The sequence below is a fragment of the Tyto alba genome, unplaced genomic scaffold, assembly GCF_018691265.1.
Source record: "Tyto alba isolate M040663 unplaced genomic scaffold, T.alba_DEE_v4.0 Super-Scaffold_11, whole genome shotgun sequence".
In the NCBI taxonomy this organism is placed as follows: Eukaryota; Metazoa; Chordata; class Aves; order Strigiformes; family Tytonidae; genus Tyto; species Tyto alba.
Window position 1 is genome coordinate 11,508,130 of NW_024881273.1, and position 27,975 is coordinate 11,536,104.

Here is a 27,975-nt window from a genome sequence, read left to right on the forward strand (position 1 = left end):
GCGCGGGGCGGGGCTTAGTGTGTGTGAGGACACGCGTCAGGGGGCGGGGCTTATGGGGGACGCGTGAGAGGGGCGGGGCTTGCAGCGCGGGGCTGGCGAGCGGCGGGCTCGTGGCGGTCGGCCGGTGAGTGACGTGCCGGGGGGGTCGCGCGCGCCGTCGCCGCCCGTGGGGTCCCCGGTCCCGGCGTGAGGCGGCGCGGCGGGACGGGCGGCCGGTGCCTCAGGGGGCGGGCGGGGCAGCCCCGGGCCGCGGCCTCGGCGGGGCGGGGGAGGCTGGCTTGGCGAGCCGGGAGCGTGTGTGTCCCCGAGGTGACAGCCGGGCTGACCGCGCCCCGCCGTGGCCCCCCCGGGCTGGCCGCCCGGCCTGTCCCGGGGGTGGTTTGGCCGCGCCGGGGGGCAGCGACCCTGCAGAGCTGTGGCGGCGGGGAGCCTGGGGACACACGGGCGCCCTTGGGCTCCACATTTGGTTCTCGTGCTTACCCAGCGGTGACAGCACCCGTGTAATGCAATTTCTTCATAGCATCAGAGTAGTTTCTTGCTTTTAAAAACATCTGAGCTGGCCCTCGTTAGAGCAATTTTTCCACCTTTGCCTTGTAGTTTGAGAACTATGCCTGTTTTATTGCTTTTTTGAAGCTGGTGTATCTAGATGCTTTGAGAGACCCCACTGCCTTGTCTTCAAATTTAGCACTTGGGAACCGGATGATGTTGAGGTGCAGAAAAACTGAATGCAGGGGAGAGCAAAATGGCAGTAAGAATTGAATAATTTCCTGGCTTTGGTACACTTCGGCACTGATTGGAAATTTGTACTAATAGTTGTTTTTAGGATGTTTGAGTCTGAGCATGAAGTTGCCAGGTCTGTTTGTTGTAGTGCTGCGTTTGCAGTAATTTGTGTATTTTATCGCAATAAGAATGCAACATGATTGGGATATCAGTGATTTCACTTCCAAGGGGAAGAGACTAAGGGGAATATTAAGCAGCTTTTTTATTGCAGAATGTGTGATTATTTTAGAATGAAACCTGCACAGGGTCAAAAGCCTTGTTTCTGTTAATAAAACCAATGCACACACATGATGATTATACAATAATTTGATGTGAATTCATAATGGGAACAGATTGTTCTATCTTCCTATGGCAGGTGGACATGAACTTCAAATAGGACTTGTGGTTCCTGTGTTCTGTAGATGAAGAGATAATATTTTGCTTTGCCTCGCCTCCTTCCATATTTCTATCAAGTTGGCAGACAAGATAGATTTTTTTTTTTTTTTTTTAAACAGTGAAGACCAATGTGGCTAAGTCCTAGCATTTTACTTGAATTTAGGTTTTCTCAGGTACAGGTAACGTTATGTCTATACCAAACTTTTTCCTTTTTTTTTAAAAAAGTACTAAGTTTAGCTTGGAAGCAAAAAAAAAACAGTTCTGGTAGATCAAGGATTCCCATCCTGTGAACAACCCCTTAGCTCAGAACCTGATGTGCTTTAACAAACTGGGATCAGCACTGGCAAGTCTCAGTGTCAGTGAAATGGGTAGGTAGCTGTAGGAGTACGTACTGCAAACATCACACCTAAGCCCTGTTTTAGCCACTTGTAATTTTTTTTTTTTATTTAAGCTTTGTTCATAGCCCTCTTCTGCATTGGAGTTTGCAGTGGGCTTGTGTCTCCACAAGAGTTCCCAGTCACAGACCAATTTTTCCTGTTTGTGCTCAAATTCCAAGCTTCAGAATGCTTAGTAGTATGGCATTTTGCGCAAAGGTGCATTAAACTCTCTTCACAACTATGTATTAAATTTACTTTTAATCCGTTTGATCTTAACTTGCCTCTGCTTGACCCTGAGGTAAATAAAGCTTTTGCAGTATTTTTCATGAGTGATCTTATAGGGTAAATTAGTGTTCAATTTAATGGTCTCGGTTCATATAATTTATGATGTAATATTTCCTGAGGCTTTCGTCAAGCTTTGGATTATGAATTACTTTTTTCCCATCCGTCATTAAAAGGGGGCACTGGAAATAATGTGTAAATATTGCTGTTTAAATGCATGTTGGCTCCATAACTGTGAATGTGTTGATGAAGCTGACTGTGACAGTCCTGCTGCACAATACGAAATTAAAGTGATACTTTTTGCTATGAATACAGAAATTTTTATGGTAAGCAGGTTTTTTCTTTTTCCACTCTGTCCCCACCACCACCAAAAAAAAAAAAAAAAAAAAAAAAAGAATAAAACTAGCAGGAGTTGCAGGCTCCCACACAACTCTGTACTGAGAACTGAGAAATTTTGTATGGCTGTTTTCTACTGAGATTTTGCTGCTTGTTAGAAGTTCCAGAGAATTATTTTAATTTTGCATCAGATTTCTAATCTAGAGCAGTTTTTTAACTAATTTGAGAATTAGAGGAATTTCTGCCAGTAGGGAGAAGGGATTAAATAAGATTTCCAATGAGCTTTTTGCATGTTTGCTTTTTTTGTTTTAAAGGTATAGTCACTACCACTTACTCTGACTTGCAGTGGTGCAAGTACAAGAAGATTAGTGGGTTTGAGGTTTTTCTTCCCCTTTTAGAAAAGAGGTTTGGGAGAATTCTTCCCTCAGCCCTTTACTGTGAACTTCAAATTTTGAATTAGTGAGACACTCTTATCCCCAAACAAAAGCTTAATGCTTGAGCAGAGAAGGAGTTGAGAATACTGATATTTAATAGTCTTCTAGTACAAGTAGATGAGAAGATCTAATGTGTTCACGTGGTGAGTTTCAAGTCAGGGCCCTAAGGAGCTTCCTTTCAGCTGTCTTGTTTTCCAATCAAACGTCAGATCAGAAAGAAGTCAGAACTTTCTGTTCTTTGAACTAAAATATAATCTTTTCTCCTTTCCTTTTTGGTTTCTGTATTTTCTATAAAGACCCCTCTACCCAACAGGAAAATCTTATGCCTCTGCAGACCTGCCTTCTCCACACTTGCCTGAAGGTCACCCTGAAAGTGAGCAGTAATCTGCATCAGAATTTTGTGAAGTTGAGCTAAAGCAGATTGCCAGCATGAGCTTCTCCAAAAGTCTGCCAGGAAATCACTGGGAGTCTTGGCAGTTTTTTTCTTAGAGAAGGATGAAAAAGACTCAATCTGGTTTATGTTGCTTTTCTGTGGAAAATCCAATCTTAGTTAATCTACTTCGTTGCCTTTTGTTTCAATCTAATTTTCTGGAAATGTTCCCAATCAATTCCCGGTGGACTCGAGACCAATGATTTTTTCATTAACCTTTTTTTCAGCTGAAAGCTGGAATCTGCTAATGCAGAGAATAATGGGACTAGTTATTGTAAGCAAATTAAACTCCTCTGCTGCTGCACTACAAATTCACTTTCTAAAGTCTCTCATTTGTTGGTCCTGGAATTAGACTTCTCTGCTTTGGAAGACAATCTAGAAGCAGGAGGCTGTGATGAAATACCTCCTTTTTGTCCTCCCTTCTCTGTTTCTGCAATCTTTAATGTTGTCTGTCCAATTTGCAATGTCTTTTCTTCCCTCTGTCTCACCAGTTCATATCTGCCGTGGTCCTGCTGATTTCCAGTGGCACTCAAACAACTATGATTGCTAGCTAGAACAATTGCTTGTGTGGAAAATATTTTAACTTTTTTTTTTTTTTTTGCTCTTTCACTGTGCATGTATATAATAGTAGAAAATCCAACAGTCATTGCTGTACCAGAGATGTGAATGTCATTTATAACCTGTTGTACGTGCATATAACCTGTTCACTCTAATGTTTATCCAAATTAATACAGCAGACCATAGTAGCTCCAGATCACATCAAAATGCTGTAAGTGATTGAGCATCTTCTATTCGCACTGGATGCTCAGCACGTCCTGGTATCAAGCCCGAGAAGCTGGAAGAAAACTATAGCTGTTATGCCATGAAATTTAACAGCGAGTGCACCAGGTTGCCTTCTGAGACTTTGTGAGGGCTACTTCACTTTAACAAAGCCTTCTTTTCGCATACATGCTTATTTGTTATCAAGGATTCAAATCTCATTCTTCTGATGAAGGTTCATGAGCTTGAAATATGAACTTTGTGATATATTTAGCTGATCTTTTGGCTAACTTGGATAAGAGAAATCCTGACAGTCTTGGCTTTTTTTTCTATTTTAAACACTTAATGCATCTCTTCTTGGGGGAAGGAGTGTGTATGGTAAATACACTTTCAGGCTTTTTTTCATGTTACAGGTAATTTAACTGGATTTGGATCTGTAGGATTAAAAAGTACTTTCAGGCTACCTCCAAAGTGCAGTGCACTTCCTGAGCTTACAGGCTAATGCTTGTTAGCCAACGGGTTAGCCTGCTCCTCTGTGAGCTTGGAAGAGCAGCTGTTTGAAAGGTACATGGCTTCAGCCTCCGTATGGAAGTGCTCATCCCCGTGACCTGACCTGCTCCTTGTCTGATTTCTTTCAAATAGTGAATGCACTCTGTTTGGGAAAATTGGAGCAGCTCTGTGCCACCCTGATGCAGGCTGAGTGCCTGGCCTCAGCGGGCTGTGCAGCTCGGCAGCTCCCTGCAGCTCCCGGCTGGGTTCCTCCATATTCTGTATGGACAGAGGCTGCAGTGAGACCCAGGGATCCAATTAATCAGTTACTACCTCAGGTAACTTTTCCTGCTCTGAAAGGCATTGTACTAAAGAGACTTGACAACGTATTGTCACAGCTTGTCTGCATTTTCAAGCTTGCATCCTTTACTTGGGAAAGAAAAACACTTAACAAATATGGAGCAGACTCAAAGGCAGTGCTCCCAGCAGGCAGGCGATCCCAGTTCATTCTCCAGCCCTCGGGAAGTGACCGCAGTGGCTGCTGTCAGTGTGGTGCTCCGTGGGAGGGCAGCAAGATACCACGCGCATTTCCGATATGGTAAGTCAACCCTCATACATCAAAGTGATACGGGAAGTAGAAGCGCAAGCTCCTGAAGGAACACACCCAGCCTTGGAATACTGTGGAAGTGAAATGCAACCCACAGTGTTGGTCTGGTTTTCTCAGTTGCCTTTTTTATGGTTCCCTTGTTTGTCTGAGCTCGTGGTCTAATAGATTTGACAAGACACTGAGTCATGATTTCTGGGTTCTCTGCCAGGAGACTTTTATACAAATCAAGTTACCGTTGGCTTTGGTGCCCTTCATTAACTTATCCCAAGACATTATCTCACAAAGACATACTGAACCTTAACGTTTAAGGTGGTTTCAGGTGAGACGGAAGTATGCCAGAGCAACATGTTACAGGTACTCTCAAACTGAAACATAAACAATTTAAAAGAGTTTTTTGAGGTTTACGGCTGCCCTTGTTGTAAAGCTGGTTTTGTGCTGTTTTCTTCATAGAAAGCATAAACAGGGAAGTGTCTATAGGATATCCTGCTATACGGATAGTAAAGCCTAATAGACTTTATTCTGACTGGTTTGCTGCTTTGGTAAGACATAGTGGTTTTAAAAAAATTTTTGCAGCATCACGACTTCCCTTAATTTGCTGAATTCCTTATGTAGAACCCTCCAGTACATCATGATAGTAGGATCACGTGCACTGCTTGCCAGTTGATCCCTTTCTTGTGTAACTCTTGCTTTTGATCTTGCTTGAAAACACTGCCCATACAATAAAGACACTTGTATTGCAGAGCACAATACAGCTATATTTCTTGCACTTTTTCTTCTGTCACATTTTTTCTTCTGTAGCAATTGCTGGCAGCAGCTTTTCGATCAGAGAGCTCAGAGAGCCAGCTACCCCAACAAGATTTGTCTTGAACACAATGTTGAAGAATTTCTGCACAATTAATGATATATCTACCTTGTTGTTATCACTCCCCCAAGCTCCTAAAAACTGGCCTGTAGCTTTGAAAATGTCACGGTTTTTTTCATTATGGGGCAGATACTAGAAGAAACTAAGTTTGCTTTGTTATGATATCCAAAAGCAAGTAAAACACTTCTCTGACAGAGTAATCAATGTTTGAATTGTGTTTTGTGTAACGTGATTGAAAGTAATCTCTAAAACCTGGTCAGGGCATTCTATAATCTCTCCATTTTTGCAAAGAACTCATGAGGAAGACTCAGGAGTTACTTTTGCTGTTACATGGATCTGTATGTGAGCATCGCAGTCCTTGGTCTGGTCCTAACATGATTGACTTATGCCTTCAGTGGGCTGCATAATCTGAGCAGTAAATATTTATTTTGGGTCATATGAAATCTTTGGCTGTAACAATAGGGATTGTCAATATTTTGTGAGGGATGGTTTCACCCTGAGTAGAATGTAGCAGAAATCCCTACTACTTCATCCCTTACACCCATTTGGCACACCTAGGAGAAGCTGAATATAAATATTTCCCACTGACTGTATTTCAGGTGATGGGTCTGGTCTGAAATAGGCTGCAGATCAGGCAATAAATAGGCTTAAAGCAGAGTAAAAGTGATCATGGCTAAATCTAAGCAGTAGTTAATGATTAGCCTTTGATATAGATAATGATACACGTTCTGCTTGTCAGCATTATCCAAAAGTTTAGAAACTTTGATCCATCTCAGACTTGTTGCCTGTTTGGAGAAGTCTGCTCTCCTGGAGTCAGTAGATGGAAAACCTGTCTCTGGAATAGTAAGTACTCAGCTTTTTTTAGCTCTGAATCATTTCTGCTTTGGATTAGCAACTCTGTGGCAGTCAAAGAGTTTGAAAGCTAGATGAAAAAGGCAATGTTCGAAACTTTTTCCCAGAGTGGTTTATAGTAGTTGTTTGTCTACAATTACTCCTTAGATGTGTGTCCATGTGCAGACGCAGCATTTTAAGGTGGTCACTTAGCCATTCACCTACTCATAACTGAAATACAGAATTTCTTGATTGCTATTTGTTCTAGCTTTCCATGCCCTAAAAGTAGTCCTGTCAGAAGAGTGTCATGAGGCCAAGGCTCTTCTAAAGACCAGTTTCTTCTCAGAGAATGGCTTGATTTTATTGCCATTTACCTCTTCGTGATATCCCAGGAGATCTTCTACCTTGCTGAGTTGACAAAGAGTGGAGGTGTGATTGCATTTTTGCATTTTGAAATATGAAAATGTAGAGGTGCTCTGTTCTGTGGACTAAGACCATGAATTTGTTCTCCAAACTCTTACAAGTATTTGTGTTGCTGCCTGGAAACTGTCACATGTTTCATCCCCTTGCAGTTACACGAGATCATGCAGCAAGAGTAGGAAAGTGCCTCTGGTGATGTATAACTTGGTGTTAACCATCTGCTGAAACAGAGATTGACTTTCTGGGCATAATTAAATGTAGAGTGGAATGGATTTTGCTGATGATGACCAGTGTTCTACCTTGTAGTTTGCTCAGAAACACCTTCGGGCTTCTCAAAACAACAGGTGTTTTGAACAATTGAAGCACAAAAGAGGCTGTGGTAGAACAAGCTTTTGTTTTGAAGGAGAGTCATGGATGGTGATGCAAAATTATATGAACATGCATTTATTTACCTTCTGCAAGCAGGGAAAGCATAAGTATTTCTCTAAAAGCCACTCTTGTGGACTATTAGGTCTTTAGTGAAAAGCCTGCATTTAAAAGGTGACTCTGACATGCCAGAGCAGGAGTTGGAAGTCCCAGCGTATTCCCATAGGAGCTGACATCAACAACGCGTGGCTATTGGGGCAGTGTCTGGCACAGGCTGTAACGTGACAGCTCCAGGGAAGGTGGTTGACTGGCCACCATAAAATGCTGCGTTTGCATATGGACACACATCTGAGGAGTAATTGTAGACAAACAACTACTTAAATATGAAAAGAAAGGAGTGAAATGTGCTCCTGGGATTGTTATTCAAGGAAGCTTTCCCATGTGGTGGAAGCTAATGCACAATAAATGTGTTCCTCTGCGATGACTGTACATGGAAGAATTTATATAAATTGTTTAAACCAGTATGCCTCATGTCATATGTGTGGAATGGATTCCTAAAACTTAGTTAACAAGAAGTTCTGGAGGGTGATTTTCTTCTTGTTGAGATTCTCAAAACAGACCTGAAAACCAGTTCAGAACTTGTACAAATGTTGCCTTTTCTGAGCTCAGTCTGGTTATGATGTTGAAAAACAGCCAGAGGGGAAAAATGAGCTTATTTTCCATATGTGCAGGTTTGTGTAAATGGCAAGGTTGTTATCAGCTGACCCATTAATTTAAAACTATCTTTTTTACCACTGCACTGCAGTGCCTCAGGCACTGCTCGAGTTCACTGGAGGGAAGATTTCTCTGCCAAAGGATTTGCAGGCTGTTCAACAGGAGCTTTTTAGTTCAACTACTAGATCTGTGTCTGGGTCCATGAATAATGGCCTTGCTCTCCAGAGGACAGAGCAGCTTCTCGCCATCTCTGCAAGAAGCGATAAGTCCTTGATGTGTGCAGGTTATCAAACTACATGTGCAGTCGTGCTCAGGGGGTAATAGGGTGCTGACTGGGCAACCTGCTCCAGCTGAACCTGCTTGAGCAGGGAAGTTGGACTAGATGATGTCAGGAGGTCTCTTAAACCTCAACAGTTCTGTGACTGAAAATCTTAACTGCAAGTCTTCCTGTGGTGACATCTGGAGCGAGGGCAAGTGGGGTAAGATCTGGAAATCTTCCGTGAGTCTTTTGAATCGTCTGTGTTGATGGACTTTAGGCTTCCTTTTATGAGGCCTGTAATAAACTGATACCATCCATTTTTATTACCCTCAGCATTAGTTTTATCTACATGAGACAAAGGTATTTATGATGTTGATAAATAGCATCTGTAATCTTGCATCTGTATTAAAGGCCAGATAATGCACTTTTAGGGCACATTGAGTCACATTACATTTTTGCAACTGAGGAAACTTTTTCTTGCTTACTTGGGAATGCACTTGCTGACTCCTTGTTTCGTTTTGTGTCTCCTGAGATTATTTTACAGTCTTACAGAGCTTAAGGCTAGTAGGCACCATTTTAAATAGATCTAGTCAGAGCTGTTTATACTGTTGAGCCTGGTCTGTGTCCTTCCCACTTCAGCGAACCATGTAGCAATGATTTATCAGGTATTAACTTGCACGTAGTACCCTGTCTCGCATCCTGACATATCTAGCATTCCTTATAGATAGAATGCTTCTGCATGTGGACACTGAATGGTCACAAAGAATGATACAACTCCTTACCCTCTGGACAGAGACACCCTTTTTGTGTGAGACAGGCTGTCTCCTTTTCATACACACCAATGGTGCGGGTGGCATGAACTTGCAGGAATCTAGATGATGAATTAGTGAGCATAATGTCAAATCTTGTGCACAAAAGTTTTTTTTTCATTTTAAGATTTAAGTTTTCCCTTATTTTTAAAAAAATCTGTTATAGGTAGAAGAATGAATGCTGGAAGCTGTTCTTGATTAGGGCATATAAAATAGGAAGAGAAATTATTCACTAGGCCTGGGGTTTCTAAGGAAGCAGTCGTCTATGATACAGTTCCAAATTTTTTTATTTTTTCTTTTTTTTTGATTAAAAACTTTTTGAAGAGTACTGAAAGGCTCAAGACTCTGTCCCACTTGTTCCTCAGCATACGGTGAGGCAGCAGGATGTTTCCTGCTCTCTGGCCGTATGGATCACATCTCCCTGGTCACCGTTCCTGTGCTTGGTTGTGTAACATCTCTGCAGAAACTGCCACAGAGGATAAGGAAGTCTATTTATTCAAGAAGTTACATAATCTTGGAAAATATGGGTCACATGGTACTTCTTTTCTGTCTCCTCTTCCCTGCTGCTGTCTTGTTTCTCTCCATGGGTAAGAAGGAGGGTTAGGCAGCTTTCTTCAACTGACAAGTGAGCACTAAGCTGCCTTTAGTGAGAGGGTCCTCGAGTGATTTCTGACTGAACGTTGTGCATGGTAAGCAGACGGCACTCAGCTATCCTGGCATCCCAACAAGGCCTGTTAAGCCATTGTGCTTTATCTTTGCTTAAATACAGCATGGTCTCTTGGGGGGAAGGGGAGACCTTCGGGTTTCTCCTCCCTGGATGCCATATTCTGGGGGGTTTTGTGAGATGGGTACATGTTACTGTGTTAGTTTCATGCCATGATGGTTTGAGGAAGAGAGATGAAGCTATGGTAATGTGGCCTGCCAGACTGTGGTCCTGGGGTAATTGCTTCAGAAGTTTTTGACATGCCCAGGGAATGCTGAAGAGGTTCTTCTGTAGATGCCTCCTGGGAATTGCCTTTGATGGAAACTTGTTAGTACTAGCTCTGAATTCACGCTGGCATTGACTATAAGGAATTTTGGTGTCTTCAGTGCTTCTGTAGGAGCCCTTTAGCCTGGATGTTTTATAAAAAAATCGTAACATAGCATCCTCTGTCAGTTTTGGCATCTCTATGCCATGCTTTTCTCTCCAGAGGAGTGCTTGAGTCATCTTTTGTATGGCATCTTCTCTGCTTTGGGAGCTGTGGGACTGGCATTTACTCCTCAGGTCTTGCATGTTCTGAGGTACCTCAGTTCTGCTGCTCTCCAGAAATTTCTGTGCTCTTGGGTGTCAGAAAAGGGAGATGACTGCCTCATGTGGCTAGACAGAAAGGAGAACAATAAACAGTGTGGAGGAAATATAGGATCTGAAAGGCCAGTGGTGGAAGAAATAGAGAAATTAAAACAGGGAGGGGGGAGGTACTGTACATGTAGAAAATGGAACAAATTGTGCTCATGATGGGCTTGAGCATGGCAGATTGCTCCTTTGAGTGCAAAAGTCACAGGCCTGCGGTGGAACTGATCTGCTTCAGCTTTGGCACCCACTACAACACTTGCATGTGCTTGTTTTCTGTGCTCAGTGGGAAGAGCTGGCTGGAAGTGGGTGCTATTCTGTTGTAGCTGGAGCAGTAAGGTGAAAAGGGGGAAAGTTTTGTGACACTTGGAGATGAACCGGCAAACTTTGAACTATTGAAGGGATCTTAATTGCATTTTAATTGGTATCACCTTTGTCACCATTTGAGTTCACTGTCTGCTGATGTAGCATCTCACCTTTCTGAATACAGCCTATAATGTTCATTGGTGTTTGTTAGCAGTAAAAAAAACAACTTGCGGTTGACATGTCTGTTCCTGGCCTTCTGCTTCTGGTCAGTGGGTGGGTGGCTCTGGGCCAAGTGAGCCATGCTTTGTTCCCTGAACTGCACTTTTGATTTGCTCAGCTTATAATAGTCTTTCCAGCTGGGGTTGTCAAAGACGGCCAAGGGTGGAATATGCTCAGATCCTTTGAAAGTGTCCCGCTGGGGACTTCGGGTTTATTTGGGCTCACTTGGGTTGAAAGTACTTGTGTTTTATCAGGATGGTAGCAGGTTATTGCTGGTGTAGTAGAATATTTCAGTTCACATCATTTATGACACCTGTTTCTCCAAAACTTCTTTCTGTGTCCTACCTTGTTGTCCTTTCTGTGGATAAGAGCCACACGTGCACAGTTCACCAACTGTCCTCAGCCTTGTGACAGCTTTCAGCATCTGTCCATCACCCAAAAATAACTCCCTTGAGCCACACTTCCGTGACAGATGTGTGCTGCAGTGCCTGCAAAACAGACAAGCACTAGGCTGCAGTTTGTGAGCCTGTACCCTGTGGTGTTCACAGGAGCTGCCAGATACAGTTCCAGTGTCTTTCCTAGTACCATGCCCTTCCTACTGTTGTGCATTTGTCAGGGCAAGGACTGTGTTGTATTTGCAGTAGCATGAACATGATCTAATAAGATGTACAGATGCTGTATTCTGAGCCCAAAAGCCTATTGCACACCTTCAAAAACATTTTGACTTTTAGCACTGTGTAGGGGATGGTAAGAAGCAGCTTATTGTTGCTGTGCTGAAGAGATGGTGTTGTCTAACGTCCTGCTGAGGGTGGGCAGCCTGAAGAGCATGTGTAGGTGGAGACCCCAGGGTTTGGCCCAACAGTTGGAGGCATGGATTGGTCTCTAAGATTGTAATTCTTCTTTCAAAGGAAAACTTAATGTTCACTAGCTTGCGTGGGAATGGGTCCAGGATTCTTTTGTAGACGAGGGGAGTTCCCACTGATTCCTATACTGATGTAGTCCCCCCTGCATTGCTCACCTAGAATTTGTGAGAAAAAGAGACAAACCAAGGAGCAATGGCATTGATTCTGTCACCTCATGGTAAAGGTTAATGTGGTCATTGTGGAAGTAATCATATCTGATCTACTGAGGCAAGGATTGAGAGGTGACCAGCACAAGTGGAGGAGCCACTGTAGAACAGAATAGTACAGGGTAGTTAAGTTGGAAGGGACCTACAACAATCATCTAGTCTAACTGCCAGGTTGTAGCTTAATGGAGTTTGGGACCCTTTGTGAGATAGTAGAGGATCACTCTTGGATCTCGATACAAAGCTTTGTGTGCATTCCAGGTGGTTGAACCTGGGCTGTTAAGACTGCTGCTAGACTTCTCTAGCAGAGATGAGGTTACAGCCAAGAAAACATTGGCAAGGACTCCTCACTTTTTCCATGTTTCTTGGGAGTATCCTTCATTTATTGATTTTCCATCTCCTGTAGTATGGCTGAGCAAAAAGCTTGTCAGGAGAGGAGTCTGTCTGTTGCTTAGCCTACCTAACTCACCATTATTTTCTCCATCTGTACACATCTCTTGCCAGCATTTCTCAGCCTTTCCTCCAGTGTTATCAGTCTTCTAGTCTTAGGTTTTCTGCTCTTCAGGATTGTTTCCTGCTGTCTTTCACTTCATTGGGCCTGTTAGTAATGGCATAGGCTGGCATGATGCTCTGCTTCATGAAGTTCAGTGCATTGTCCTGTAAAGAACAATCTGTCCTTAGTTGTTTTTGGTTTGTTTTTTTGTTTTTTTTGGTTTTTTTTTCTTCTTGTTCAAATATTCAGAGATTTCCTGAGGAGTCTGCAGAAGCTGGAAGATTAGGAATGCCCATCCCCTTCTAGGGAAGCAGATCAAGGAGGGTCTCTAACAGAAGGTGACCAGACAAGTTTGCTATGAAAATAAACTCCATTAAAGAGACGTGATTGTAGCCATGCTGAGAGGAAGAGCTCTGGCCCCTCCTCTAGTAATGGGGATTGTGCTAAGTGAATGTAACCAGCTTTGCCTTAGTTGTACAGCTCAGGGCTGCTTTGGTTCAAAGCAAAGGACAGGACCTTAAGGGTTGAACCAATGCTGATACTTTATCAACTTATTTTATTCTTCATTTTAATTAAAAGTTGTTTAATGTGTATAACTGCACTGAGGTGCCAAATAACGTGTAATTCCAAGAAGCCTGTGTGAGCCAGGCTCTGTCTCTTGGGGACAGAGGAGCCCTATAATGTGAGGGACAAACATGTATTGGTACAAGTGGGGAATGTAGGAAAGAAACACAAGAATTTGGTAAGAATAAAATAAGTAAACTGTGGCAGTGATTTGCAGCTTAGATAAGTGTGAGAAAACAGCAAAATGACTCCACTTGGCAGGGCTCTCTTGTGATCCTTGCAAAGACTCACAGCTCCCCCATGAGTTTCCCTGGGCACCAAGGAAGGGGCACATGCTCGCAGAGTGGGATGATTGGCCCCAACCGTGTTGTCCAGCTGTGCTGCAGAGAACCTGAACTGAACCCCGGCTTAATCCTTCAGCCCCAAACCTGCCTGCATGGGTGGCATGAGGCTTTTCTCCACTCTCTCCTCATATCCTGCCTTTAGAGTTTGTCAGGGTTGCCTTAAGAAAAGATCTATCTCAGCCTGAGCAAATACTGTCAGTCATAGGCATGACTCATGAACAATGGAGCATTTTTCATATGCCACGTTCTCTGCCGTCACCTTTAGCATCCACGACTGCTGTAATGGTTCCCACCTGGGAGGTGATGGCAGAGAATCAGTTGTCCTGCATGCCTTCTCCCCTCATGAAAAACTAACATCCCCGTAGGTTATTTTTAAAAGCCCATTCATCTGCTTGTACTGTGCATGATAGCTGCCGAAGAGCTGGTCTCTACATGCTACCAGCTTGGCTGTGTCTCCCTTCTAACATCTCTGCTGACTGCTTCCATCTCTGCATGTCACAGTTTGCCCAGACATCATCCCCTTTTGAAGCTGAACACAAGATGATGTCTGTAACCCTGCTCAGCTCTTTTTCTGTCCTTCATTCTCCACTCCCTGCGCTCCACCCTCTGTCATCTCAAAGTGGACATCCTCCAGTATACCTGTCTTCTTCCTTCAAAAGCTTCTGAAACCCATCTGTATAACTAACTCTGCTGTATCCCTTCCGCTTACAGGTGGAGAGGGAGAATGTGCCCTCTGTCACATGGTGTGTTTTTCTGCTTGACTCCACTGATCAGGCCTGAATTGATTTGCAAGTTTCTCTGGTCATGGACAAAACCCAGGAAATACAAACTAATGCAGCCTGACAACCTAACCCTCAGAATGTATTGGAGCTCCTCTCCTGAGCCATCGTCTTCTCTTTCTTGCTCTTTATCTGAACCCCTTCTAAGTGTGCTGAGCTTTTAGGAAGCCTTAAACTTCTGGTAAAGGCTTTTGGTTGGTTCTCTAAGGTGGTGCCACGGTACCAGGCCAAGCTACAGAGTTCTGCTGTGACCTTGCAAACATCCCTTAAATTCTTAATATAGCAGTAAGAACTATGTCTTCAGGAGTTGCGCAAGGGAAAAAGAGAGGTGTGCAATTAAGAGGTGTGCTGGGCACAGCACAGTCCCTCCTTGTGTGTCTTGAGTTTCAGCCTGGGATTGCTGAAGCTGCTTGGAAGAGCTCCAAGCAGAATTTTGTCATTGGAGAACAACAGTGTGTATCTGTAAAACATGTTATATTACATTACTGAAGAGTGATCCATTTGTTCCCCATATCTTTGAAGTGTGCCTAGATAGCTTGACCCAGGAGGGCTCTGGCTGCCACTGCTGGATACTCCTACAATATGAACAGATAGAATTGGTCCGTCCCTTGGCTGTGCCTTTAAGCAGCGCCGGAGTTAAGCCTGGGATCCTGGAGGAGTCACAGCAAGTCCACCCGTTTGGAAAGGAAGCAGTTAAAGTGGTCAAGTTTGCCAGGAAATTGAATAAACTAGAGGTAGTGCTTAAGGCTCATGATGACTAGCTCAGACCATTCAGTGGAGACCACAGTTAGAGCCAGTGAACAGTGCTGTAGTGTCTGCAGACTCCCTGCTTCCCCTCCCACCTCCATTTACAGCACTTAAAAAAAAACAAGGATTGGGCTTGAGACCACAAGCTCAGAGCCAGTGGGGCTCAAATAGTCTGCCAGCTGGACTTATGTAAGTAGAGCACTGATAACATTTGGTTGCCTTTTCCATTATTCGTGTACTATATGTAGCATTCCTTTGTGTCACGCAGAACTGAAATGTACGTGGTGTGCAAGCAAGAGATCTTTGCCTTTCCAACTTGCTATTTTTCATCTTTTTCCTTTGGATTTCTCTCAGGAGTTTTCATTTTAATTCTTAGTAAATCTTACCAGGTCTTTTTCACTTCTTCAGGAGAAGAGAGGGACCTCCTTCTCAACCTCAAAATTACAGCTGGGGAGACCCTAGGTAAGAATCACTCCAGCTGTGTCGAGACAGAAGTGTGGAGGCTCCTGTGCAAGAGCCAGCCCCGTCAGCATGGCTGGTGTGCTTGCTGCTGCTGCTGCACGCTGGGCCACTGCCGCAAGCACTGTCTTTGTTGAACAAGTAACTAATGTAAAGGAGACTGAAGCAGTGGTTTCTAAGGCTCCCGGTCCTTTTGGGCAGAGTCAGTGGAATTAGTTTTATTTCTTGCTTTTTTTAGAACGGGTGTGGGAAAGATGAGACTCTCTTTTGAATTGAAGAGTGTGCTGCTCTAATGAGTATTGATTTAGGGCTCCGTTGTTAATCCTGTTAGACTTCTGATTTGGAAAGGGGCTTCCTTCCTTTTGATTGTGGCTTTAAAGAAGCTCTGTTTGCACTCCGTGTTTCATACCGAGCTAATTTGTAAAGTACTTTCTGGGAGCTTGGCAGATCCTTCCCATAGTCTGTCCTGTTTCTGCATGTCCTGTGTTTCTGCATTAAAAGGTGTACCTCCCTTGGGTGTCTGGAAGGCTCTTTGACACAGGAAAATCTCTGTGATTTACTATGGACTGGCAGGGTTCTGCATTAACAGGGCAGAAACAGTAGATTGGGAAACTGTGGTGGAGGTTATGTATAATGGCAGTCATTTTACGGCTGAGACCTGTTTGAAAAGACTGCTTTGTGTTTGGTGTCTCACCAGGTTCAGCTCATTTACCCATTGTATCTTATGCCAGTGCACAACAGAAACCTGTGTTTCCTCCCCTTCTCTGCACCCTGGAGTTGTGAATGTGGTTTCCTTGTATGTATGGGATGAGGCAGCACTGATTAAATGTTGGTAGAGGGTGAAAGTAAGCCCTAATGCCAAACTCCAGCTAGCAGCGTGTTGTCAGATCCTGCTCCTGGCTGCACATCTCCCTGAGCCAGCTTGGTTTGCTGAGCTGCCAAGGTGGCATTGCAGCCAAGGCATAGAAACCTGTATAAGAACAGAGCCTACCTATGAGCTGGGGTTGTCCTGCTCCAAGATGATGGCTTAAAGTATGAGAAGTATTGTGTGTAGCTCTGAGTCTTGCTGTTTTCCTTAAGGATTTGAGGGGTCGTGAAATGGAGGCTGTGGCTCCTCTGCCCTGGGGTAACAGCAAGAAGAAGGAAAGAAACAAGCCCTGGAGAGAATTTCCTCATTCCTCTCTCCTGTCCCACCCTGTTTGTTTTCTTATGTGGTAGGCTATTGCAGAGTACAAAAAAAAAATCCTTGTGTGTGTGACCCTGGTAACTGCAACATTGAGGCAGGTGCACCGTGAGGTCTGTGCCCTTCAGGTGTGCAAATGCTTCAAAATACCTGTGCTGTCTGCAGCCACAGTCTGTTCCAGAGTCTCTCTAGGGCGTGCTCAGGAATCCACTCCAATGCCTCTCTTTCTCTCTGTGCAAACATGTACAACAGGCAGCAGACAAGAGATCAAGTCACCCATTCAGACAAAAATACCTGATGAAGTGCTGGGTTTGTACAAGACTAAATGTATTTAAAGAATTTGCAGTAATAGAAACTTATGTGTGTGGATTTTTTCCTCCAGGTATGGAGTCAGACTTGCTAAAAACAGTGCCCTTCTTTTTGTGGTACGCATAACTCCATGTCACTTTGTCTCTTAAGAGTCTGTGCAAGCAAACCAGAGATTTGTAGCTTGAAATACTACACAGCCATTAACCTGTTGCTGCTGCTGCCCTAGATACTGTTTTTTACCCCAAGGCACAGGTGGAAACCTAAATTGTAACTCAGAGACTGATTGTACTGGGGTGTTCCACTGGAAGTGATTTATTTTTAAACATTTATCCATGTGTTGGTTACCTTTAGTAACACAAAAGACAGCTGAAGGGGCTCAGTCTAAGTTATTTCCTCTTATGTTACTTAATATCCCGTCCTTTTGAGGATCTCATAAAATGTCTTTCAGTGTTGGGTAACTGCAGTAGCAGTTTGGATTTGGTGTTGCAGCGCTAGTATAGTGAGAAGGAGCTACACGGGTGAGCATCAAGCGTGCTCTTTGTAACCTGTACCAAGACCCTGCCCAGCCAGTTGTGTATAGTTGACCTTGTTGTTTGTTAGTACACTGTAAATAGCTAGAGAACACATCCCCTATTTCTCCCTTTCTGAAGACCAGTGATGGTAAATCAGTGAGAAGTTGGACACAACCCAACCACAAAGGGAGTTTTTAATCTGGTAAACAGCCAGGGCTTCTGTGGGGCGTATTGGAACCTGCAGAGTTTGGCAGGAGCAGGAAATCCTAAAATGAATAAATAATTGAATTGGACAGTAATTACTAGTGAAAATGTTGCATCCGAAGCAAAAGTGATGTATCAGTCAACTGAAAGAAGAGAGAAGAGATGAGATTTTGGCTGAGTGAGAGGGGTATATTACTTCTTTCCTCTTGCAGCACACTTATCTTTGATCCTGTGGTGTAAAGCACTTTGGCTGTTCTTCCTTCCCTGCTGCAAAAGACAATTTGAAGTTTGTGTGTCTTGGCAGAGGATTCCTTTCCCAAGCGTTTGTATTTTGGGACGTCAGTTCTAGTGCTTGAATATTTCACCTCTGGAACAGTATCATCTTCAAAGCTATGCTTTATGAAAATCACACCATTTGTTCTGCAGGTATCCTTTGGTAATGCTTTTCTGTGTCAGGTGAGCTGCTTCTTGCATTAGTCTCTCTCTGTTTTTTCCTCCCCCGGAACATTTTTCTGAGCTGTTTTTCTGGTCTTAATATTTAAACACAAATCAAGGACAGAGTGATCTAAAAATATTAGCATAAATATATGGACAGGGAATACATTCTGCTTTTAGACAGTGCTATGAGATTATATTACAAGTTACCTTTCCAGGGGAGTTACTGTGAAGTTGTCTAATGCAGTAAGAGATGGGCTACAAACTTTACCTGCACAGAGATGCAGAAAATACCTGAGCTGTGTATTGCCGGTGTAGCTTATACCAGCTGAGTTGGGTGCATACAGGTGCTTACTTGCATTATTTAATTTCAGTGTTTGCAGTGTGTATTAATTCTTTCTCTTGAGTTCTTCCCCAGCACTGCTGACTTAGTTTCCTCATCTTCCCCAGATCATGCAACTTATCTCCTTGTTCTTTTGAATTTGACTGCAAAGCCTTTTGAGATCACCCCGTCACTGACGCTTGGCATGGCTGCACTGGCAGTCGTGTTCTGGGCCACCGGTGATTCCCACACAGCTCTGTCATACGGTCACTGTCACAGACTGAACCAGCTCCACCATCAGCTGCTTGTCGTTTGGGGATTTGTTTGCTAGGGCTGCTTTCAGTTGAGAAAGCTCTTCCTAGAGTTTCATTTTCCCTTCCTAATCTAAATATATTCATACCTATCTCTTCAAACACCATATCATCGTTTAGCTTAAAAAGCTCTTTTTTTTTCCCAGTTGTAAACACTCCTGATGATGTATCTGAAAGGAAGTATGTCTCATTTTTTTAAAAAAACTTTAATTTGATAAAGTATCTGTTTTTTATTTCACTTGGTTTTACTCGAGCGTTGGACCAGACTGGGAGGATACACAGAGTTCCATACAGGGTCCACTACAGCAGTGTCACTACTTACCCTTAGTGGTATCTCACCTAGACTATGCTAGGATTGCTTTTGCCTGGCTGTCACACTGACAGATGCTGTCATTTCAGGAGTGACTGGTATTCCCAGGTTGTTTTCTCTCCTGTTGCTGTTCGCAGATGGTGACTTTTTATTTCACACCAGAAATTGTCCATTGTTCCATCCCAAGTTGTGCTGGGGTGCAGAATGCAGAAGCCATGTCCACATCTAACCACAAGGTGTATTTTTATTTTTAACATTGTGTGTCCAGACATACCTGATTTGCGGTAACCAGATTAGGGATTTGGACTTGCAGCCTTTTGAGTGTGTCTCTCATTGTGTGTAATGTGATTAGAGGGGAGATGTGACAATGTAAAGCTCATGGAAATTAAATTGGTTTGCCTGTGGCTATTGCAGACCTTTGCCTGATAATAGGTCTTGTACCACCTAACATAATTTCTTTGTTAAGCATGTCCCAAATAAAAAGCGTAACTGTCAATTAAGAGAAATATTGTAATCTGATCCTTTAGTATATGCAATTTAAAATGGGGCGTGAGATATTTTTTGCCTCTTGCATGACTGCAATTGAGAAGAGACTTGTGTTTTTTCCTCTTACAGATAAGAAATGTTCCTTTATGCTGCGCACTTAGGCTGCCTTTCTGGCAAGAATGTTTAGGATAGTGCAGCAATACGATGATGTAAAGCTCAGAGGGACACACCTCCTCTAAACTGTCCTGCTCGCTTTGCTGTGTGTTCTCTGTAGTCAGGGTGCAGGACCATGAGGATGCTCCAGAAGTTTATCCAGAGGCAGTAGCTCTCAGTGGCTGCTTAGAGTATTGTCTCTTCAGTAGCAGTAGAGAAACAATATTCTGTTTAGAAAAGTGCTTCTTATTATATATTTGTTTTGTTTTGTTTTTCAGGGTCACACTTTTCTACGTGCCTTTTTGAATATATCTGTCATAAAGATGAGTCACGATCACCACATGAACAGCTCCATGATGCCAATCACACATCCTCCTGAACATCACCACTCAACGGCAGCCCCAGGACATGGTCATGGATCTGACATGATGATGATGGTAAGTGGAAAAGTCATAATTAACCAGAGAGCTTTTCTTTGTCTGTGGTTCAGAGTAACTTGTAATTTTAAAGACTATGAGAATCGGAAATTAAATTTAGCTTTGGAAGGCATGAATCAATCCAGTTAAAACACAGACCCCATTGTGGCTCTTCTGGAATGAAGGGGTGGCATAAGGTGATATGCAACACAAAATGTATTTCAGAGCTGGAGATCCTTTGGCAAAATGGTCTTTTCTTGCAAAAACCTTTCTAGCAGCCAGCCTGGTGTCTGCTCTTTAGCCAGCTAAAGACAGAAATGCAAAGGAAGCATTTTCCTGCAAGAAACGGAGGTGGGTGGAGTTCTCCAGACTGCTAGGGTTAACAAAAGCTTTAATTGGCACTAAGAGATTGCACACTAGTATGATGGATTGTACTGACCTGCAGGCAACCATCCTCTGTGCCCTTTTCCTCCTGAACTTTAAGTACACACTCAATTTGGGCAGCAAAGTGCTACCAGGGCTCTTTGCCAGTTGGTGTTAAGGCTATGTTGGTCCTGAATCCTGCTGCTCTAGCTAACTTTGATTTAAACAAGTTCAGACTTGTGCATGCTGGCATCACTGAAGCTTTGCAGAGATCCTGGCCAAAGTTTCCATGGAGATGACTGTAGGATCTGTGTTTGTATGTAGCTAGTTTGAGGGACTTTTTCAGCTTTTTCTCCCTTTTCTGAATACTTTTGGAGTGAGTTTCGGATTATTAAAACATGACTCTATGGTTAACCTTTGAAAGGAGGGGAGAGAGCGTGCATTTCCATTTCAAATGAGAATATACTCAGGAGTGTATTTTGTAAGCCTTCAGTTAAAGTTTGCCTGCCAGCTATGTGCCCTGAAGAAGGAATCAAGAATCACTGCTGCTTCTTATATTGCAAACAGTATCATTGAAGGAGAAGAGGGGACTAGAACAGCTTTCCCCTTTGTTAACATGGCCCAGTACAAAGCCCAGGAATGGTGGTGGAACTTATGGTCCAGCATTGTCACTGATGTCCTTGTGAAGTTCTTCATATAATCTAACAGCTAAGTATTGGCATTCTCTGATCTGTTACTTTCTACATAAATGCCTTTTCTTTACAAGTGTCAAGTGCTCTTATCTTCAATGGATAGTTACAGGACCCTGCCTTACCCTGCAACTGAAAACTGTGATGAATCACACGAGATTTTGAATTACATTGCACATAAAACTGCCAGGGAAGGAAGTAAGTAGGTACAGCATCTTAGATAATAACTGAACACATTTTAATGTATGCATATTCCCATTCCTCACTCACACTGAGTAATGGGCTCTGTTTCATTTGTGGTTCATGGAACTAGGCTGTAATGCTCCTTGGTTTCTGTGGTTTTTGTTTTAAATGTAAAAATGTTAAATTCATTAAAGAAATAGAAGTACTCTCTAAAAGATGGTAATTTCTGCTCTGGCGATAATGAATGTCTGCTGATTCTTATGGATGCTGAAATTAATCATAATTCTGATTTTCAGCAAATAACTTTAATTAAGCAATGAAAGGAGTTCAAAGAGAATTTCCTCTAGCTTAGTGAATAGTTTACACATGAAAACACTGTATGCAGCTGTGGTCAGGACCTGCTAAACTGCAGTGTATTTACCTGGATGAGAAGATTATATGAACTCCAGCTAGCTGGGTGATCACAGCTTCCCACAGCATTCACTATGCAGGTTCAGGAGCCCTTATTTTCACTCAGGGGAAGCTGTGGTGTTGCTTTATATATAATATTCCTTGTTGTACCTGTATTTAGGTCTCTGTTTCCCATCAGATATTAGGAGGTTCTGTAGAGAGACAATAGTCTGCTGGCGCAGTGCAGGATGGGACCAGAGGATTCCGCTATACAAGCCCTTATCCATGTGAGCTCATACGAGGTCAAGGTGGAGAGAAGAAAGTGCCCCAACCTATGAGTAGTCATGAGGAGGCAAGGATGAGCTCCACAGAGATATCCCCAATCCTTGACTACTTCTGATGCTGGGGAGGAAGGGAGCTCCAAAAGCAAGGAGAAGGCACTCTTCTGTAGCAGGTACTGTGAAGGGCAGTGCCCCCTGCCCAAGGGCACTGCCTGAAAGAGCTGCCCACTAGAATTGGAACCTGGAGCATCTTCAGCCATGTCTTGCTAGTGTGTGTTACACTAGATTTACTGAAGAGTTTCTTCGAGTCTATCTGGTGACCAACTGAAATGATCTAAGTTCTTGTCATAATACAAAAACCTTTGCTAACTCTTGTGAGCTCCATCTCAGGATGAGCTATTCAGGCTCATCTTGATGTTCTTTATGTTTTGGGCAGGCAATGACTTTCCACTTCAGCTATGAGAATGTGCCATTGCTGTTTTCTGGACTTACAATCAATACTCCTGGAGGTTAGTAAAACTGTCTTGTCCAGTCCAAACAATAAGTTTGCAATTGACTAATGTTTCAGGAATTACCTTGCTATTTATGCCAAAAATATGCAGGCACACTGCGTTGTGTCTGTTTTAAATGGCATCTGTGGGGTGAAAGAAAAAGGGAGATGTTTGTATCATTCATGAATTCGACTGGTCTTATTAGCAACAGTGCTGGTTTCACTTCGTGGGTGAAGTTTCAATTAGTGTATGGATGAGATGCAGATTTACCATCTGTACCTGCGTGCACACAGTGCCCAGCCATAGCCTGTGCAGTGTGATGTGCTTGTTGAATCACACTGTGTCTCTTCTGACACGTTTTAAAGCAAACGTCTCTTGTTGCACAGATACAATAATGTTTCCTCTTTTGTCAGAAATGGCTGGTGCTTTTGTGGCTGTCTTCTTCCTGGCCATGTTTTATGAAGGCCTTAAGATTGCTCGAGAGTGTCTGCTCCGTAAATCCCAAGTCAGCATTCGCTACAACTCCATGCCAGTGCCAGGTCCCAATGGCACTATCTTGATGGAGACACACAAAACTGTTGGGTAAGAATTTCACTTCATTCTAAGACAAATTTCTTCCACAGCTGACAAAGGCAAAAACTGGGACAGAAAAAACTTTATGCAGCCAGTATTATTCTCTGCAAAGTATATTGACTCTAGAGTGGGACACTGCTTGACACTGGAGGACACTGTGCTTGAGTCACTTGGCCATCCTTTAGGGTGGGGAAGAAAAGGAGGAAAGCAGCAAGGGGTCAGATAAGCTTGGTTTTTATCCAGAGCAGTAACGAACACAGTTGAGGAGTTCCCAGGAACAGAATTTGAGTGTTACAGCCAGCGAACCCAACAGAAAATACTTAGGATCCTTCTATTGACAGGTAGTCAAAGCCTCTACTCAGAAAAGAAGCTACTCCACTTACTGAATGTGGAGGTAAAACAAACTTGTAGAAGTCCGTTTCTAAGCTAAAAGTTTTGTTCTCCCAGTAAGTACCATACTTTCTTTGTTATCAGTCAGCTCTCTGGGGAAAAACACAGTTACAAGTGACAGATGCATGGAGAAGTCCAAAGTCCAGCCTTCTTTGCTGTCTTCTCTGCCATTTCATGCCCACCTTGGCATCCTGTCAGTCCGAGAGCTATGTTTTCTCTTTGGGGATGTGCATCTTCCCACCTGTGTCTCATGGATGCTGACTGTTCTTTGGGTTTTGTGTTCTCAGACAGCAGATGCTGAGCTTCCCTCACCTCCTGCAGACTGTACTGCACATCATTCAAGTCGTGGTGAGTTACTTCCTCATGCTGATCTTCATGACGTACAATGGATACCTCTGCATAGCTGTGGCAGCAGGGGCAGGGACAGGCTATTTCTTCTTCAGCTGGAAAAAGGCAGTTGTTGTGGATATCACAGAGCACTGCCATTAACACTGGATGCTGCCCAGAAGCCTCTCCACCCCACTGCTCTCTTGAAGCGCAGCCATCAAAAGGACTGGATCATTCCTAAGCTGAAAGAGAATCAATATAAAGAAAATCAACTGGAGTTCACCACAAGTTCCTAGCTGGGGTGTAGGGATGTGGGGAGCTGGGGTATGCTGCTCCCCCTTGCTGCAGGCTGGCAGCAGGGTTGACTCTTGAGGGTCCCGTGGTAGCCATTCTTGGCTAGGATTTGCTTTATTCTTAGATTATGCTGTGATTTAAATTAGTTGGCTGACAGAAATGTAGAAATTGTTCTTTTAAAAAAAAACAACCAAACAAAAAAAAAACTTTTTTTTTTTTTAAATTGTAAATGCTCATCTGTGAGGGTTTTATGAACCGTAGGTAAAGATCAAGGTTGCCAATGGAGCCTGTGTGCAAATGGCTATTTTAATTTTACTTTTTTCAATATGTACATAATGCTGGGGAGGAGATCTCCCTGGCATTGTGGCTTTTGGGGCCAATGACACCTTCTGATGCAGAAGGACTCAGCCTCTGAGGCAGATTTGGTGCTGCACATTAGACACACTCAGGTGTGTCCTGGCAAGGGAGTACTTTGACATAAGTATGTGACCCGTGTGCTTCAGGGGATCTAGATGAGTCTGTCCTCCAAGCCTGTCAGAGTATGATGAGTGGTGTTAATCTTCTGATGTATCCAGCAGCTTTACTCAGCTCAAAGTGGTAACATTTGCGTTTGGCTGCTCTCACTTTCCAGTCATGGAAATATACAGAGTAGACGCAGGACAACAGTTGTGTATTTACAGGACAAAAAGGCATTCAATAAAGCATTGAACCCACATTTACTTCATGTTGAATCGCACCTGGATGAATCTAGAGCTAGGCTGTTGGTTTACTAAAACTAGTTCTGTAAATGAGGCAAGAGCCAAATAATTATTTCATGACACTGAAGATTAAAATGTCTGAAGATTGAGATGGAGGAAATAAACAACCATGTTCCTGTAAAAGAGGTATTTGGGCAAGAGAAGAAAGAAAAGATACGACTACAGCAGCCTTTGGTCTCTTCTTGGGTGAAATTTGGAGCAACTTAGGTTGATTAAAAAGTATTCCTAACCCAGATGACTTCTCTTTATCATAATAATCATGCTATGACCATCTTAGCTTGGAGGTGCAAGTGTTATCAGTGCCAGTGGCGGACAAGTTTGTAGCACAGTAAAGCATGCCCTGTTCAGTTCTGTGAGCTGTACACATTTCACTGGCAAGACAGGCTGTGACACAGGCAAAACCAGCTTCCTGCATGCATGATGCCTAGAACATGCTTTGGGTTTCCTAGGGAGCAGTTTTGGTTTAGCACTTCATTATTAAACTGCTTCTTGTTGTAGGGAATCTTGTGCAGAGTAGGATGTGAAGCTCATCATTCTACTCAGGGTGCCCAATTTTTGCCTGTAACTGGCTGAGAGGGAAGACAGCGGGATTTTCAGAAGGGCACTTTTTGAAAAACAGGCACCACTTTCAGAATGGAACTGATACCTGGGATGTGCCACAAGAACAGGGAATCCTTTTCACAGGGAAGTATCTGGGCACATGCAGTAGCATTTTTTTTTTTCCAAGGACACAACTAGTCACACTGTTAGCAGTAGCTGTGTAAGGAAAGCTGATCTTTGAAGAGGAATTACATTTCTTTACCCTGTAAGCCTTACAGGGCAAGGCCCATCTCTGTGTATGTCGTTCTTCACTGTCCTGATGCTACTACATCAGCACAGAGCCCACCCTCGTCCTACCAACTTTTTTGAACTGCTGCTACCAGGATCTTGAATTGCACCACCTAAACTCAACTGTCCTGGGTCAATGCCAGCCATTTATTTGGACATCCTGTTTTCTTTGTGCAGTGCAAATACAGAATAAAAGGAGATTAATTAAAAGCAGACTTAGGTTTCTAAAGAGCCTCTTTATGTAGCAAATTTGCATCTGGGTGAAAGAAGCAAAGTTATTTTCATGGAAAAATTCTAGCCACCTCCTGATGAGAGATAAGAAAAGCTCTTCCCCAGTCTGATATCTGAAGGGAGTTACGTTTGTAGCAGACTGCAGAAGGAGATACTGATGCTCCGTTGCTGCATCTGTCAGAAAGGTAAAAATCTGTGCCCTCTGAGCAATCATGCCTCTCTGTGAGAGTGGAAGACAGACCCTTCCAATCCCTGTGAGAGAGCTGTGAGGAAATCTTGGTTTTTGTCAGAGAAAATTGAAGCAGTTAAGTCCTGGTGATGGTTGTTTATGTTTTGAAAGATTTACACTGCAGGGTCTTGATCCCTGAAAGAGTTCAGAGCCGATGTTGCCAGGTTTCTCTCGAATGAGCCAGAGTTGTTGCCATTACAGGGGTGTCTGATTATAGGGTATAGTCATGAGTGGCTTTGCATGATGGCAGTAGTTACTTCATATACCTCTTGCTGTTTCTTTCTCTACAAGTAGAACCTCTGCTTGGCCTGACCTTCCTGCTCTCACCTTTTAGCCACATTTCCTTGTTTTCAAGTGACCAGACTTGAATTCTCTGATCCAAGTGGTCAGAGATGGATGACTTGGAGATTAGGCAATAGCTGTGGCTTGTACGATATACATTTGGTTTTCTTGTTAGCTTTTCTGCCTTGTTCTACGTGTAGCATCTGTGCCCTTGAAATTGTTTCCCCCCCAGTGATGAGTACCTCTGTCTTCAAAGGGTCACCTCCTGCCCATGTTCACAGAAGAGGGCGCACAGCTTTCTCCAGTGTGCAGAGAGGGAAGTAACACTGACCTAGCAGTGGTCACTTGGGGAGCACCAGCCTGGGCAGAAGTCTCCCAAGTGTCTAGCGAGGGCCTCAGCTGCCTTCCAGCAGTCTGCAAGAATGATGTACTGGGCAGTACCCGAGTTAGAAATGGGAGCCGGGCTGTGCTCTGGGGAGAGGTGCACAAGGGAAGGTCTGAAGGGAAGGGGCTTAAGGAGAGAAGGTGGAGGGCAGTGTCCTCTCTGCTTCTGAGCTCGCTCAGAATTCAGGATTCCAGTCCATGTCTCTCTGCCAGCTTTGGCCATGCGCTCTTTTGGTTCAGTGTTGACAATCTAGAGAAGCTGACTACCTCCCTGTGTCCCAGCCTCCACCCTGGTCCACCAGATGCCACCAGCTGCCGTGTTCTTGGCTGAGGTTGCCGTTCACTTTGCCAGAGTCTGAGCAAAACCTAGCCTCCCTGCCGATGACTTCTGACTGTGTTTGGTGCAATCTCAGCCTTTCTGCTGGCTGTATGTAAGGTTCTCATAGCAACACTAAATTCACATTAAGTAGTGCTTGGAGGGAGGTAAAGACTAATGATTATGAGACTTGAGGAAATTAAATCTGTATGTTAACACACATGTAGCGTGCTTGGAACGTGATGGCCGGTGTCTGTCTTTGTACCCTGATGTTTGGTCTCAACACGCTGTGCCTGCACATTATGCAAAAAAAACATCCGGGCTGTGTTCATCACCTGGCTTCTGTTGCTTTTCTTTGAGTGCCTTTTCAGCTTGTCTAGAGCCAGTCCCACCAAATCCAGCAGGATTTCTAGTTTTGTTTACAGTGGAACTGTCGTTCTTGTTTTTACTCTTGCTCTTTGTGGAGGTAACTTGTCTAATATTACTGTGAATATCAAGAATCTCCTGTATATAATTAACCAATAAACTAGATGGCATTTTACTGTGGTGGAAGTGTGTTTTGGAAACAATCCTCAATGCAGAGACTGCAGTTGAAGTGCTGGCTGGTGGCTCTTACCAGAGTGTTCAGAAAGTCACTCTAAGAATACGTGCCCATTTTTATTAGCAAGAAGCCCCGCAGCCAGGCAACTCCAGCCTGGCCTTGCCCAGCCCCTTGTCTCTAGCACGACTCCTGCTGTGAGGTGGAAGGGAGCAGCAGGGGCTGCGTGTCCTCTGCAGGTGGTGGGATGGGAGCGAGGAGCAGCGTCCTCTGGGCCCCCCCCACCCCCCCCAGCACTGAGCCCTGAGGCTGCTGGAGGGGGGATGCGGGAAGTCACCGAGACGCGAGTT

General features: G+C 43.6%; 1 protein-coding gene across 4 annotated transcripts; it reads left to right on the forward strand.

The window, feature by feature from the left end:
- Positions 1-76: 76 nt before the first annotated feature.
- On the forward strand, positions 77-27,628 carry SLC31A1 (solute carrier family 31 member 1). Of its 4 annotated transcripts, none has more exons than XM_032999951.2 (5): positions 77-124; positions 19,941-20,099; positions 22,421-22,493; positions 22,889-23,057; positions 23,726-27,628. In XM_032999951.2, exons 2-5 carry the CDS (start codon positions 19,986-19,988, stop codon positions 23,925-23,927), a joined length of 558 nt encoding a protein of 185 aa, XP_032855842.1. In that variant the 5' UTR covers positions 77-124; positions 19,941-19,985; the 3' UTR covers positions 23,928-27,628. The 4 variants fall into 4 exon arrangements, with proteins under 4 accessions (XP_032855842.1, XP_032855826.1, XP_032855833.1 ...); XM_032999935.2 differs by lacking the exon at positions 77-124 and adding an exon at positions 9,721-9,819; XM_032999942.2 differs by lacking the exon at positions 77-124 and adding an exon at positions 15,029-15,167.
- Positions 27,629-27,975: the final 347 nt, after the last annotated feature.

What these genes read in the sequence shown, in the direction of transcription:
- SLC31A1 (XM_032999935.2), top strand. An exon ending in TACAATCAATACTCCTGGAG is followed by an intron (nt 22,494 to 22,888) that starts GTTAGTAAAACT and finishes CTCTTTTGTCAG; the next exon opens with AAATGGCTGGTGCTTTTGTG. An exon ending in GAGACACACAAAACTGTTGG is followed by an intron (nt 23,058 to 23,725) that starts GTAAGAATTTCA and finishes TTGTGTTCTCAG; the next exon opens with ACAGCAGATGCTGAGCTTCC.